The sequence below is a fragment of the Ambystoma mexicanum genome, chromosome 6p (genome assembly GCF_040938575.1).
Source record: "Ambystoma mexicanum isolate Mex_15411 chromosome 6p, UKY_AmexF1_1, whole genome shotgun sequence".
Taxonomy (NCBI): Eukaryota; Metazoa; Chordata; class Amphibia; order Caudata; family Ambystomatidae; genus Ambystoma; species Ambystoma mexicanum.
Window position 1 is genome coordinate 1,465,845,351 of NC_090935.1, and position 16,204 is coordinate 1,465,861,554.

At 45.5% G+C, this 16,204-nt stretch overlaps 1 protein-coding gene across 1 annotated transcript in view; it reads right to left on the minus strand.

Annotated features, from left to right (window-relative positions):
• The window catches only part of MOB1B (MOB kinase activator 1B), a 357,208-nt gene that overhangs the window by 138,281 nt on the left and 202,723 nt on the right, over positions 1–16,204 (minus strand). Inside the window, exon 4 of the mRNA XM_069626279.1 lies at positions 5,998–6,131. Coding sequence (XP_069482380.1) covers positions 5,998–6,131 — 134 coding nt within the window. The remainder of the gene's footprint in view (positions 1–5,997; positions 6,132–16,204) is intronic.

The window sequence follows — 16,204 nt, forward strand, 5'->3', positions numbered from 1 at the left end:
GGTACCCTCCATACGCACCTTGTGGCAGCGGGCTGTTAAGTGTAGGAATATGTAAGAATGTACCTATATACCAATGTCCACCCCCCACTCTCCCTACTTGCAGGGCCGAGGCCAGAGGCCTTCCGAGGCCCAAATCCGTCGTGCAGCTGTCGACGGTAGACTTCTTCTCCGGGCCGGCGTCGAGTGTGAAGTTCGGTGACTCGACGTTGGGGTGGAGAATCGGGAAAATAACAATATTTTACAAAAGTATGGCTAAGGCCAGGGAACTCTGCGAAATGCTTCCGACCAGTATGGCGGAAAAAAACAATCTGAGGGTTCTACACGCGTGCGGGATCATGGGTACAGTGGAAGTCACACTAGGGATAGTATTACTGGCACAACCTGTGTCGACGCCCATTTTCAAGTTTCGAAAAACAAACTAATACTCCGCAGCTTCCACTAGATGTCGGCCTATGCACAGCATGTGATCTAAGCAGATTCCACAAGCCTCAGAAATATTAAAAAAAGGGGGAGAACAGAAAGGTGCAGTACAATTGTAAAAATGGCAGCCCAGTACTTCCCTCATGATGGCCAGGATTGGTCTGAATAGGAGGAAGATACTTACCAAATAGACAAAGTGGCAATGGCAAACAGCTTAGAAAAAGTGCTGGGTTCTTCAGTGGAGACCAGTATCAAAAGAGCTGCATCAGAAATGCTCCTGCCCATCCAGCAGCCCCTGGACGACATGGAGGAGCACCTACAAGAGAACTCCCTACCAAAAAAGACGACAAGAGAAAGCACCTTTAGATGGGGGATGTATTTCGGCTCGCTTGAGCCCCCCCACCCCCCGTGCCCTCGAGCCAGCCAGAACCAGTCACTGCTGCCCTATCAGACGCCTTCTTCAGGCTGAAAAAGGCCTTTTTGGAAAGGAAGGAAACCCCTTCCACCGATGGACCCTTTTACCCCGAGGAATAAATCGGTGGTACTAGACCCTCAACCCTGAAGGGTTACCAACAGGGCACTGATCACGAGGGATACAATCTGGGTACTCGATCTACTACCTCTTCAGATCAGGACAAGCAAACAATAGTGTCACGACCCTCAATTTCAGGGATTGCGGCAGCCCCCATCCCTAAGAAGCCAACCAATGAACATTCGCCTTCCAAGGGGATATTTACTCCGGAAGACTTAGTACATCCCAGATCCACAGATTGGGAACCGTTTCCAAGAACAACTGAGTACATCAAAGACAGGTTACGCAAGCCCCTGGGACAAGGAGATTAGAGTGAGAATCAGGGCAGAATGCCCACGCCCAGAGATTCCAGGCAAAGTGGCCCTGACGGCAGAGTTGCACTCCAAAATGATTACTTTTCTTGGAAAGCATGTCAAAGACCCACGAAAGGGCATAGATCGTGCCTGGAGATGCTGTCAGGACAGGGTATTGGATGTCACTGGTCCTCTAGCAAAGATGATGGACCTAGCCGAAGCATTCACTATCGATCCAGTAATCCTCTCTGGTTGGGCCCAAAGAGCCATTTTTTTGCTGGGCAACGCCAGCTATGCCATATCAGCAGAACGCAGCAAAGGCATCTTCTACAAGATTGACGCCAAATTAAGTGAATTAGCAGACACCGAATCCAGGGCCGCAGCACAGGGTCTGCTCTTTGGCGATACCTTCATGAAGGAGATGTCCAAGTTTGTTGGCACCTTCACAGCTCTAGACAAAGCTCAAGCCTCGATCAAAAGAGTTCTCTCCTCAAAAAATTTCTCCAGGGCCGGACGAGGTAGAGGTCGCTCTGCCGGCCGATACTTTTTTTGATTGAAGACCTCAACAATCCAGGGATCAACAACGCCTGGCAGGATCGCTCAGATACCTTCTTCCCTTCAAGAGGGTGAGGAAGAGGTCACGGTTGGAGGAGAGCCGGACGGTATCCAGCCCAGCAACAAACCACAGGTCAGTCTGCTTATAACAGAGCCAGCAACACAAACGCCTATAGGGAGGAGGCCAAATCCTTTTGCGCATGCATGGGATTCCTTATCAGGGGACGCATGGATCAGAGAAAAGGTTCGCAGTATGCACCTAGAATTCTTTGCGCAACCCTTTCAAGCAGGTCACCCCAATTACAACATCCAAAGAGGACGAGGAAGCGCTGGACAAGGAAATTCGCAGCTTAGCTTCGAAACAAGCGATTCGCCCCTGCCTAAGAAAAGGCAGTTTCTTCAGCCCCATATTTCTGGTACGCAGAAAGCAGAAAGTGCGCCTGGTGATAAACCCAAGGGCTCTCAACGACTTCATTATTTACCGCCATTTCAAAATGGAGGGTATTCACATGCTCAGGGATCTCCTGAGGCCGAACGACTGGCTTATAAGTCTGGATCTGAAAGATGCGTACCTCGTGGTACTCCTACATCAGGACCATGCAAGCTATTTGAGATCCTCTTGGAGACACAGAGTTCACGAGTTGGCCATTCAGGCTCTCCTCAGCTCCTTAGGCTTTCACCAAGCTCCTGAGACCAGTAGTAGCGCATTTAAGAGAACAAGACGTCTGGCTGATATTCCTGGATGATATTTTCATGGCACAATCTCAAGCTCTGGTAGAACAGACCAGGCTGGCCACAGACCTGCTACAGTGTCTCGGATTCCTCATGAATTGGGAGAAATCGATCCTTCACTCATCCAGGAACCTAGAGTTTCTAGGATTTGTAGTAGACACCGACGGCCAAAATTCACTCCATCGAACGGGAGATTCGCAGACTCCTGCAGAAGGACTGCATATCTCTTCGAGAGCTAGCAAGGGTAATAGGACTTCTCTCTTCTATCCAAGCTATATTTCCCGGACCTCTTCACTATGGGAATTACAGAGACTAAAGGGACAGCACTTAAAACACAGTCTCTTACTCCCAGCGACTAACGCTCTTGGCATTTCTGTCTAGAGCACCGGTTTTCAGTCACAGCAGAGTATCTTCCAGACCTCACGAATGTAGTGGCGGATTGATACTCCCGGCATGTGGTCGATTACAGCGACTGGAGGCTCGACAGATCTATTTTTGCTTTCAGCAGGCTTTGGGTCCCATGTCCAAGGACCTGTTTGCCTCACTCCTCAACACCCAGCTACCCATGTTTTTCAGCTGGAAACCAGACCCAGCAGCGACCGCAACAGACGCTTTCCTACAACATTTGACCGAAGGGGTACACTATGCCTTCCCCTCCCCCTTCAACATGATTGCGAGGACCCTGGCGAAGGCCCGTCAGGAACAAACAGAATTGGTCCTCGTAGCCCCGGTCTGGACCTCTCATACCTGGTATCCCGTTCTTCTGGAACTTTCTTCAGATTCTCCAATCCTTCTACTCCGATTGCCCGATCTGTTTGATCCATCGGGGCAGCGTCACCCCGTACTCCGCAACGGATCCCTGATCCTAGCAGCCTGAAGAATTTCAGGTCGAGATGGAGTCCCCCGGCATGTCAGACACGGCGGTCAGCCTCATCCAGGAGAGCTGTACCCCCGTTACTCTTAAAAGATACTCCAACTCATGGAACACCTGGAGGACCTGGTGCCAAGACAAAGGATTATATCCAGTTTCAGCACACAGAGGACATTCTAAATTTCCTAGCATCCACGCCTACCACTCTGCTATTTCAGCCGGCCACAACCTCATCCAAGGGATCCCAGCAGGAGGGCAGCACCTTGTTTGCAGACTACTCAAGGGTGTCAGACTTACAGTCCCGCTACGATAAGCTTTGGGATGTTAACAAAGTGCTGAATCTCTTCCTATCTTGGCCAGATGAGGAATTATCCCGCACTGCTCTATCCGGCAAACTCACTACTCTGCTCTGCCTGGTCTCCTGCAGGAGAGTTTGAAGTCAGAGCCCTCGACCTAGCGGGCAGAACCTTTTCCCCTGATGGCATCGTCTTCCATATACATAGGAGGATGAAATGCAACTCAAGGGTGATTTCCTACCCCGCTTTTAGGGACCAGCCCAAGCTCCGCTTAGTCAGATGCCTGAAGGCCTAACAAAGAGGTTACAGCTCCTCTTAGGATGGGCAGATATTGATAGCTTTGCGCAAACCCCATAAAGCAGTTTCCACTCCAACCCTAGCATGCTGGGTGTGGTGGACTTTAACCCAAGCAGGAATTGATACTTTGCACTTCGGAGCCCACTCCATGAGAGGAGCCATGGCTTCCAAAGCTTTTCAAGTCTGAGTCCGACTGGAAGACATCATGAGGATGGCGGACTGGGCAGGTTAATCTATATTCAAGCAATTCTACCTGAAACCGGTGGAACAGCCGGCATCCATTGTGGTAAGTAAGCTTTAAACGAGCATAATGTGAGCCTCTGGTCTTGACCTAGAATAAAGATTTTCCATAATAACTTACTAGAAAGTCTTAGTTCTATTATACACGGAGGCGAGCATTATCCCACCCGGCGAGAAATGAAGAATGTATCCTGCTTGATAATTATATATACATTGCTAAGAATATTTGATCATTTTGAATGTATGTATCTTCCTCAAAATAACACAATGTATTTCTCTCCCACCCCTCTAAGGGAACTAGGGTTGTAATATACATAAAGTAATTTGAGTTCTTTATCTCTCTCCACAGCGTCAACAGACAAGTCCGCCTAATCCACAGCATGTTCTATCTTCTAGTATGAGATGGCTTCAGTTCCAATTTTTTCTATCGGCCAAGTTCACAGCCTCGAAAGAGGAAGTTGCATCATGTTCAAGACTTTGAGGGGACTCAGACACCCATTGGAGAACCCAGGTCACGTCGTGTTGGCCTCGAGATGAACTTTCAGCAAGCCTTCGGGGAAATTGAGTTTATTATTTGTTTCAAGGACTTCATGCCATATTATGAGATGTTTCTACTTTGTGTATTTGTTATATTTTCCAGTGCACCTTTTTCTACATGGATATGATTTATAGCACTCAGGTGCACTGAAAAAATATCTTGCTGCTGATCTTTCTTTACATGTTAAAATAAAGAAAGAGGAGCATAATGCTCGCCTCCGTATCTTTAATGTAATTAAGACTTTCTAGTAAGTTATTATGGAAAATCTTTATTCTCTCTGGTCATACCCATACTTTTTAAACAGTTATCCCTCGTTGTTACACTTCATTGTGTGTACTTTCCTTTGACCAAAACAATGAAATGGCTTGAAATATCACTTCTGCTGTGCATTTCATTCAGAATGTACAGGTTGAATACACACCAACATGTTGGTTATCGAAAGGAGGGTATCTTCAGAAGAAAGTGGAATACATTGCACAACTGGAATTAGTTTTTAATTGAAGATCTGCTACATTTCTGTTGACCTTTAACCTCATGATATCATGTGGGTTTCATGACATCAATGATTTCTTCAAAACATCAATATGAAAAGGCTTCTGGATGTGGCAAGTGTGTTCTTTAGTCAGCTATTGGCATTGATCGATGCAAATGCCCTAAACACATTCTCAGGTGAACCCTGTTTTCTATTAAAATATTCTAGATTTGGGAATATTTCCCTGAAGAATTCTGCCAGTTACTTAAGGGTTCACAGGTTAACAATATTTTAGTAAGTAATACTTAATTTCGGTTTACACCCTTTACAGACTTAATACAAAACCAAATGTATTCTCAAAACACATACAAGAAATTAAAAGATGCAATATACATTTCTAACCACCCATGCTAATCTTTTTTAAAATCCTTTAGCTGCTACCCTGAAAAGAAAAGATTACCAAAACCCCACAACCCAATTGCAACAACTTGCACTACGTTTGCCTAAAGGGTCACGCTAACAAATGTAGTGAACATGCAAATTATCCCTCTTGAAAATACATTGTGGAATTTAGGGCATGGACAAAAACTACAACTTACTTTTTAAATTGGGGGCTATATCGCATTGGAAATGTTGGGCGCTTTGCAACGTAGCGCCAGAGATTAGAAGGCCTAATCTTAAAATAATGCTCACAGGAAATTGTGTCACCAGTCACTTGCAGCCTTCCCAAACAAGAATCCCTTTGTCTTACCTATCTTGGATGGAAAAAGGGTCTCATCATCCAGCTGGTCCTGCACCCAGGTCATCAAGTAATCAATGTATTTTGGGGCAGAACACTTGATGGGCTTCTTTATATTTGTCCCATCAGCCCAGTGGTACTCGTATCTATAAGATTGGTGAAAAAAGTAAATACATTTTTAAAACTAGCCAAGATCCTTTAGCCACTTCATCAGTGCATTTTTAAACCAATTATTTCATATGATCTTTTACATGGTTTAAAGTTTCTTTTAGTTTAAGCTAACATTTTTGACCACATTGCTTCGCAGAAACAAGTCAGATGTAGTTTACAAAGATTCTGTAACACTAGTGTAAAAACAATAAGTCATTCTTTAGAGAAAATAGCAACGGGGAAACGGGTTGAGGATAGTGTGGGACGCAGGGAAGGCGGCAGCGCGAGGAAAATGCATACCACTGAGAAAGAGCACTAATTACACAGACACTCGAAAGGGAACTAAAAGCCAAAAGGCAACACAAAACTCGGCCAACCCCAAAGTCCCTACAAGCCCCAAGGAAAATGACAGCCCAGCTGGAAGCCCACACAGTGGACCGGGTGGCACAGACACTACTGAACACCAAACATACACATGGAGGGAAAGCAAATACATTTCTAGCAGCTAAATTAAAGAAACAAAGCACACAACTATATAACAGTTCAAAAATAGACAGGGTGAGGCAACTACGGCAGAGACGGGTAAACAGGAAATTATGGTGCAGGTCCATTAGGAACTGTGAAAAGTCTGAGAGCCAGAGATCCTCTTTGTTAGCAACCTCCCTGCCCCAGATCACAAAAACGATAGGAACATGCTAGGGGACCCAATAAACAGCCCAAGAGGTCAGTGATGTAATTTCATCATTACCACCGAACAAAACACCCGACACGGATGGTTTGGGAAACGGCTACTACAGAAATTGCACACAACTGCAGGCGCCACTTAGACAACTCCTTAATTTTATCAGGGATAACGGGTCGTCACTGTAGATATGGGGGAAATCCATGACGATACTAACACTGAAACCTGGTAAAGACCCCACTGACTGTGCCAGTTATCGCCCCATCGCGCTCTTAAACACTGATGCTAAGATAATGGCAACCAGACTAATGAAAGTACTCCCAGGAATCATACATGCCGACCGAGCAGGGTTTATCACAGGGCGACACACAGGACAAGGTGAGATGGGCCATTGACGACAACCTGGGAACAAGACTGAGAACGGTTTTCAGTGGCTGCAGTAGATGCCAGACGGGCATTTGATAGTTTAGATTGGGAATATTTAAATCAGGTGTTGGAGGGGTTTGGGTGTGGGCCCAATTTCACTAGGATGGTGTTAATAAACTTTCAAATCCCTTCCACGAGTTACCAAATTAACGGACGGTGCTCAGAACAGATAGAAATAAGGAGAGGCATACAACAGGGCTGCCCCTTTCTCCCCTGATCTTTGCAATGAAGATGGAGACCTTCACAACACAGATCAGAGCAGACACAGAAATTAGAGGTGTTACATGCGGGGAAACACAAAATCGCAATATATGCGGACATAATACTCTTTATGAAAGACACCAAAGATGCACTACCCAGAGTGATGTTAAAATTACAAGAGTTCGCCAGAATATCAGGGTTCTCCATAAACTACTCCAAATCAAAAGCATTAAACATAACGGAAGAGGGCTAGGACATTACGGTATTGGAGAAAAGGTATCCCTTAATCTGGGGAAAAGAATCTTTAGAATACCTCGGCATAAACTTAAGGGATACGGGAAACATATACAGAGCAAACATTAAACCCCTGTGGCGGCAATTGTAAGATGATTTGAATAGATGGGAAACCCAGGAACTAACCTGGTTTGCTGGAATCCCAGCAGTAAAAATGACCCTCCTCTCCCGCTTGCTCTATGTGGTAGGTTCATTACCTGTGAACATACCTCCCCATAAGATTAAAGATCTGCAAAAGGCAATATTCACCTTCATATGGCGAAACAAAAAGCCAAAGATACAAAGAAGTATTCTGACATGCTTAACTATCCTCCGAGGCCTGGGGGTCCCCGACACAGAAAGATGCATCCTGGCGGCTCACTTCGCACCAATGCTGAAATGGGCGGAACAAGACACTGCACAGGTGGAGTGGGATATAACAAGCAGCTACTAGCATCCCTCTGAAAGCACTACACGCTCTCAACTTGGGAAAGGTGGTGGGGGGCGGACAACTATTGGAAACCACTAGGATGTTCTTCCATAGTTGGGACAAAGCAATGGGTAAGAAAGGGATATGCAGGGACTGGGTCCCCTCTCCCTCTGGCACATAACACGGACTTCAGACCAGGCCTACAACACATTCTGGGCGTGGTGGATGGGTGCGGAGACACAGACCCTAAAATATATGTACTGTATGGGGGCCCCCATGCTGTTCGAAGAATAAACCAAATATTGGTCTTTGGGGAGAAATACAAATATACGCAAATCCGACACTGGATCACCCAGCCATTGGTGAAAAGGGCAGGCTCTAGAACCCCAGTCGGGTTCGAACAGACCATGCAGGAGGGCACGACCATGAGAGGGATAGCCAGGATAGATTACTGAACGACGCGCATTCCCGTACAAAGAACTGGGAGAAAGACATAGGAGAAACAATCACGGAGGAGGAATGGGGCCAGACCTGGATGAGGGCGCACAGATCATCCAAATGCACTGCGATCAAAGATTTGGCCTACAAGTTGTGTTATGGAATATGTCCCCCCCATCGCCTACATAAAATCAATGCAAAATATTCCCCAGAATGCTAGAGACGATGCGCTGGAAGGGAGGGGGGGCTCTACCACATGTGGTGGTCGTGTCTGAAAGCTGTAAAGTACTGGAAAGAAGTTTTGGGACACAAAAGAGATTTTGGGATGATGACTGCCAATCACAACAAAAAATGGTCTTACTAGGAGTGGTGTCGGAAGGCGCATACGCAGCATAGGGGCACAAAACTACCCTAATCACTTTTTGATGGCAGCACGGACGACACTGGCACAGGAAAGGAAAAATTAAGCCGGCCCAATAATAGCCTGGTGGTGGATCAAGATCTGGGTAGTCATGGCTATGGAAAAAATTGCCTTAAAGGCGGTTAAATGCTCAATTCCTGCCAGTCTGGAGCCCCTTTCAGGATTTCATAAATGTTAGAGAAGCCCACTTCCACAAACCGCAATTACTCAAGAACGTTCATGTCTGCCGAAGTCTGAAAACAGACAATGAGCCTCCCACATGGGCCGGACTGAAATCCCTGAGTTGGGGAAAGGACTGGAGAACCAATAGAGTTGGAGAAACTCGTGGGGGGCGAGGGGTACTTGTTGGGGGAAAGGGAAATTTGTTAGGGAATTAGTGTAAAACCACAGGGCAATCAAACTGCAGCAGAACTCTACAGTGCTCGATTACTAAAGGACATTTATGCACATGATATGCACAGTAACGTTGTTACTTGTTGTAACCTGCACCTGCCCTCGTTGAATAAATAACATTTATTTAAAAAAACGACTTCATCTGTAATGAAATGCCCATTACTCCAACAATTTTTCCATTTGGTGTAAAATGTACACTCTAGAATTTGCCTATAGAATGCCCAAAATGCTACAACCTTAAAATCACCAGATTAAAGCGTGCAGTAAACGATAGTTTGAATTTTGAGGTCTCATCCTCAAGAAAAATTCTTATCTATTTGTTGAGTACTCTGGTTTATTCTTTGCAAACAAGGCGGCTTCGGACCTCCTAGTTTTTCACTCACCTAGGGTAGGTATGTCAAGCTGTCATAACACAATACTTCAGAGGGGATGTGGTGCATCATAAACAGTATAACACGATTCTGTGCACTAAAAGGAACGTTCCACAATGACTTTAAAAGAGAGCCTTCTCTTGGATGACCAAAACAAAGAATTACACTTCCTCACTTTAAACTTTTTCCACCATAATTGAAGCAAAAGTCTGCAGATCTTGCTGTGCATGAGCATTCTTAATTTTAAATAAACTGATGCGCCCACCCCCAATCATTCGTTTTAAGAGCACATAACACTGGTCTCCTATTAAAGCAGATGGCAGAACGGGTACATGGAGGCAAGCAGAATCTAGAGTAGGGACTGGTGCGAGTCCTATGTTTCGTCTACTTTCCTCTACACTTATATAAGAATACAAAGCAAACTAAAAAAGGTGGAAAATAACCAGTCCACACAACCAATGAAAAACTCAGCCTACCCAAAATAATGTTTAAAAACAAACCTTGTCACCATGACATCCGATTGTGTGATGGATGGCCAGCATCAGTGCTTCCAGAAGGTACAAGGGGTGTCCAATGAGACGGCTTTGATAATGTCTTGAAAGACCATGGATGCTGACTTTGCTCTCAACTGAGTGCCAATCAGGGGGTTGGGGGGGCAGAAGATCCCTGGAACTTTACATTGCAGGATATAGGCCACAATCAAGATCGAATAGCCTTCCTGCCTGGAACCGCACGACCATAAGTAATGGAATATCAGTGTAAATCCATAGTACACTCCAAATAAAATTGGAGAGCTATATCAACATCCAAATGTAGATATCGCTCATGAAAAAATTACAGCGGAAATAATATGACTGCCATGTAACTGATAGTTTTGGAAGGGGAAAGGCCAGACGCTGCAGAGCTTTTAGATCACAGGCAGATATAACTGCCATGAACAAAGAGGTCTTCAATCAGACCAACAGAAGGGAAACGCTTATACAACTCAAAGTGTCTCTTGAGCACAGGTTGGCCAGTAAGGTTCAAATGGACCTCACATTGAGCTAAGCTGAACTAGGCAAGACAGGCCTCTAAATTTGAACTTGCCATTGGCGAGTGATGGATGCTTGTTGAGTGGGAAATTGTGTGCTATGTGCTTTTGAAAATCTGAGAGGGAAAGACTGCTTACTTGCTTGCCACTTTATATTTGTAACCCTGCCCATCAAATACGTCCCTACATGAATTAAGCAGGCTATCTGACCTGCCAAGTAAGTCATAAAAGAAAGCTCATTAGCTAATAATTCTTTGGGTGAATACCTTGGCTTGCACGCCACCAACCGAATCGGGTCCACCACCTGCTTTATTGAGGCTTTGACTTTCTCTTGCCGCCTTGCAATCCAACTTCTTCTGAGAAAGGCCCAAGGGACAGAAATGAAGGTGAATGAGGGCAAATCTTGTAAATCCAAAAACTCCCTGCCCTCCAGACATCAAAAATATTTCAGGTAACTGAAGAGATTTGATGCCAAGTTGGGAAAAGTGGAAATTCAGCTTCCCACAAGCGTCTCAAGAAACGGAGCTAGTAATCTGCTCATTTCAGCTTTGTTAGCGGAATAGGGGCTTAAGAACTTGCAAGGCTACAACTGACTGGGATTGAACCCAGTGTGCTGTGTATATAATATTTTCAAAATGAAAAGGCTTGATCCGAACCAGTCAGCACTGCTTATAGGCTCTTTACAAGACAGAAATGCACTGGTCTTGCCCATGCTGTGCCAGTGCATACATTCTGAATATGTTGGAAGCCTGCAAAGAACTTGACCATGCAGTTTATTTAGCATTTATTTTAGTGCACAAAACTCAGGAGGCATCTAGGTGCTAGTTACAGAAAGTGCATAGAACATAAGAGAATTGCAAGAGTACTCATAACGATTACAGATAGAATAAGCCAGCGAATACAGATAGCAAAGCCTACCTCATGGTGCGGGGGCTGCATCAAGTATACAAGTACAAATAGCCAAGAGGCAACATAATATAGGCCTGTGTAAGTGATGAGATGTCGAGATTAGGGCTTGTGTCAACAAGGATACAGATCACATCTCCAGCAGAGCAGGGTAATAGAAGTGCTATAACCAAGTCAATAGGGGGATACCCGAGACCAAAGACCAATAATAGCAGTTGAGGGGGAAGGTAAGAGCCGATGGAGGTCTAAGTCCTCCTTAGCTAAAAGGAACAAAGAAATAGTAGGGAGCAGCTCACTAGGCACCACAAGATGGGTATGTCAGCAATTAAGCAGTTTGATTAGCACATCTGGGAAGTGAGGAGCAGAATGAAGCGCTGAGCCGCCGAAGACCCAGACAGGCGAAAAGGGCCTTATGTGGGGCATTGAGTGGGGACACCGGCAAGGAAGGAGGCGTGGATGAAAATCAAGTGGAACGTCGCCATAGACACAGCCTCAGCTAGTAGAGCGCCAGATGGAACGACTCCATGGTGAAAGTAGAAATAAGACAGCCATTTTCAAAGGAGCTTCGGCTCCAGTGAGTCGATGCAGACTTTGGCAACTGTCTCCTCCCGTTGTGCAGAGAGCTGCAGCAGGAGGCCTATGCCTCACTCCTGATTATGTTCAGCAGTCTATAGTTTCTGCATTGGAGGCAAGCCTAGAATGACCTTGCATGAGCTTAACAAACATGCATTTTAAGGAGACTTGCAGCATGGGCAATGCATGTACATTCTGTATGACGCAGGTTTGCAGCAGCCTTGCTCTATATACATTGATGGTACAGATGTTTGCACTGTTCTTACCTATTATGTACATGTTTAAAGTATATGCGGCCGATTAATTTTGTGAGTGAAGTTTAAATTGCCTTTTCCGTTCCTGTTCTTCAAGTCAAAGACACCTGAACCACCCTCTTGCTTGCACTAGTCTGAGGAACGTGCACTACTCTTCTTGCTGTACCAGTTTTGTCAGAGGGAAGATCGTGTAGCCGTTTCCAATGTTATACTTGTTCCGCAAGTTAGGGATGCTTGCATTTCGCCAGACCATGCATTGCAAGCTGTACGTTAGGAAAGTTGTATGGCCCATAATGTACAGGTTTCTCAGCTTATTGGCCATGCTGTAATTTGTATATAATGAAAGTTTGCATTACTCCTGATCATGATGTACCTTGCAGTGCCTGTTCTGTTCATTTCCCGTATATGATAAAAGCATGCATTTCCCCAGACTTGGCTACAAACGTTCTATAAATGGGGGAAGCATGTTATGTCCATGATGTTCCCATCTGGCAAAGTTTTAGAAGCCCTGCTAATTTAGATTTTTATTAATGAAATGAGGATAATTCATTTCAGAAAGGGTGACCTGCTACCCATGGCCACCTTCACAAAGCTCCATGCTAAAGGTACGTCTACTCCCATACATTGCTGAATCAGTAGCCTGACTGCAGTACCTGCTCTAAAGTGGCACAGCAGTTTCAGATCACAAGTGTCCTCTGACAGCTTCAGTAGCCACCAAAGTCACTGCAGCACAGGGGCTGCATTTAAAATAACCACCACTGTTCCAGTAATTACATAACTAAGACTGCTATCCTGGTGGCACATTACACTGAAAATGCAAGCCACACTCACGTTTGAGGTATGGTGGATAGCACCCCAATTATCCAAGCCACATCAAATTATCATCACACATCAACCTTGTGAGACCATCTCTGATGTAGAAGGGTAATGTGTATTCCCCCACCAGCCATGCTCTTTGCTGCTGCTGCCAGCAAAACTACACCCCCTACGGCTGTGTCTGTTCCACTGCTAGAAACAGAAATCAAAAGGGAACAACCACTGACAAAAGGAGTAGACTCATTGCACACCAAAGAGACCTGTGATTATATAGAGAAGGGAAGGGTGGTGTTTGTGTAAACAGATTAAGCTCCTTGCAGCTGGAAGTCGGTTCCACTATCTTGTTTCTCTCCGCCTTCCTCTTTCCTTTCCGCCGTTTCTTACACTTCCTGTAGCACAAGGCAAAGTGCACTTTTTCCAAGGGCCGGGACTACAGCCTTAAATCAGGCTTGCTCTTGACCAATCACCTGAAGACGTTTGCCTTTGAAATAAGGGGTATCACAGTCTTACTTGGAATCTTCTCTGGACTTCAAACCTTCAACAAGATTTTGTTGGACCCGGTTGGGCGACTAGCCCTTTTAAAAGTCCTCCAGTTGTGAAGTGAAGACAGTCCAGGGCTCTATCTCCTGATCATTCCAGGGCATATTGGAGGCGAGCAGTTGCTGATGCAAGACCTGCACCTCTGCCAGGTACACTACTGCCCAGGACCAGACCATGAAGGACCCCTGAATGTCTACCAGCATCACCCGTGTTTGGGAGCCAGAGAAAAGGACTACTCTTGCCCAGAAGACCCTGAAGTGGGTCCCTCATCTCATGAGAACCAAGACAACCAAGTGTACTACTTTTTTTCTCCATCAAGCCACGATTCAAACTTGGATAGTTTCAAACCAACAGGACCCTCCAGAGTGCCTTTGGAACTTAACCAACTCTCAAACAGCATTTCTGCCCATTTTGACCAGTTCACTGCATCATCCAAAGAGTTGTTGCAACCATCGCTGCACTTGAATCACTCCTACCACTGTTCGAACCACACGTCTCTTAATCGCCAATCCAGTCAATCATTGGGTTCTCTCTGAATCTAGAAATGCGCATCCTATTCACTGAACCTCTCGAGGCTGTTGAGTGCCACAATGAGCATTGCTTGAGCAGCGCTTAAACAGCCTTCATTGTTTGACCCAACCTCGGATTCAGCTTGCCACTCGACTTCCATAATTGCTGCATTTCAAACCAAATCAAACCACAGAACAAGGCTGAGAAGCCTGGTTCGCCGCTGACAAAACCACCAAGACATTGCAATGGTATTATTGTGTTTCAAAGCCTGCATCTTGCAATCTGGCATATTGTAGGGCAAGACTTCCTTCAGACAACCAGACAACACTCCAAGGAAAAAGGCTCAGTGCAGCTCATTGCAAGGAACACGATTGATTTTGTATACAAAAGGAAAAAGGTGACAGAAGGCCCAGCAGAACCTAACTGACAGAGCTTACTGTTAGGGCAAACCAACGAATAAGATTGTAAAGGAAGACTGCATCACTCTTGATGCAAACAATGTAGTGCTATCCCTCCACTCTCATAGGCAACCATCTGTATACATACTACTGGTCATGACAAATTGACCTGAGTAATATACCCCTGCCCTCCAACACCCGATTCCCCTACTCCGTTATCTGGGTTTTCTGCTACCTGATAGGCGAGGTACCTGGAATGTCACCCTCTATTGGCTTGGTCATGTGGTGTGCGCACCTGGTCGTTAACATGAGCTCAGTGGATAACTCAAGGTCAAATTGGTTTCTTAGAATAATGGTAAGCGTCTTGATGTGGGCACCCCCACCATGACTCCCAGACAAACTAAATGTGTTTGCTTCACTGCCCTGCTCCTCGTTTCGCAAATCACAATGTTTCAATCCTGGCTCACCCCCTCCACTTAGCTGCCCCTCGCTGGAGCTTCGCTTGGGCCTTTTGAGGACCACACTAATCAGTCAAATTATGATGGATTTTAGGTATCCTGTTTTAAGGGCATCTGGCAGTTCAAACGGGATGGCCATTCTTCTGGGGGCTGGTAGTGCCCAAATATACAATGGACATGTTGGTAGCTCAAGACCTCTACCCCCAGCTTCCATGGGAGTGTCCTTCGGGAAGTGCACAGCCCTGCCCATCCTCAGCCACACATTCCTTTTTGGTTTTGCAGTCCTAGAGCTAGATACAAATGAACCATTATCTGTTCGGCATGAAAGTCTCTATGCTCCGTTTCACTACTGTGGCTTGGGAATAGGAGATGATTCAAGCTCTGTGTTGCACTACGCTGCCACACTTCCAACATTGATTACAAAATACTAGGCCTCATTTCCAATATGGCTATGCTTCAGTATTTCTCGGGGCTAGGACCACGGTCTACGTCATCATTTCTATATACTATATTTTGACTGTTATACTAAAATATCACTTGTTCCCCCCGTCCCTGGACCTATCTGCACTTCCATAACTATTACAAAACTATATGTATTCTTCCCACTTTGAAAGTTTCACCCCCCTGCACCCGCACACGTTCACTTTTGCATGCGCTAATAGATTTTCCTGAGTCTGAATCATTTGGGTGGGCATGGTAGCTGAACTTGCATCCAAACATTCCCCTTTAGTTAGTTAATCCTTCAAGGGGCCCATCTAATATTACTATCCTTGGACCCTTGGCATATTCCCGTCCCGTTTATCCGTAACGGTGTATTTGTGTTTTGCGAGAGATTGAAAGTTACTTCCTGTGACTACCTTACTCCTAGTCCATAGTCCCCTTTCCTCCATACTTGTGGGACATTCCATCCTTTGGGACGGGACCGGAGCACTTAAAGAATCAAAAATGT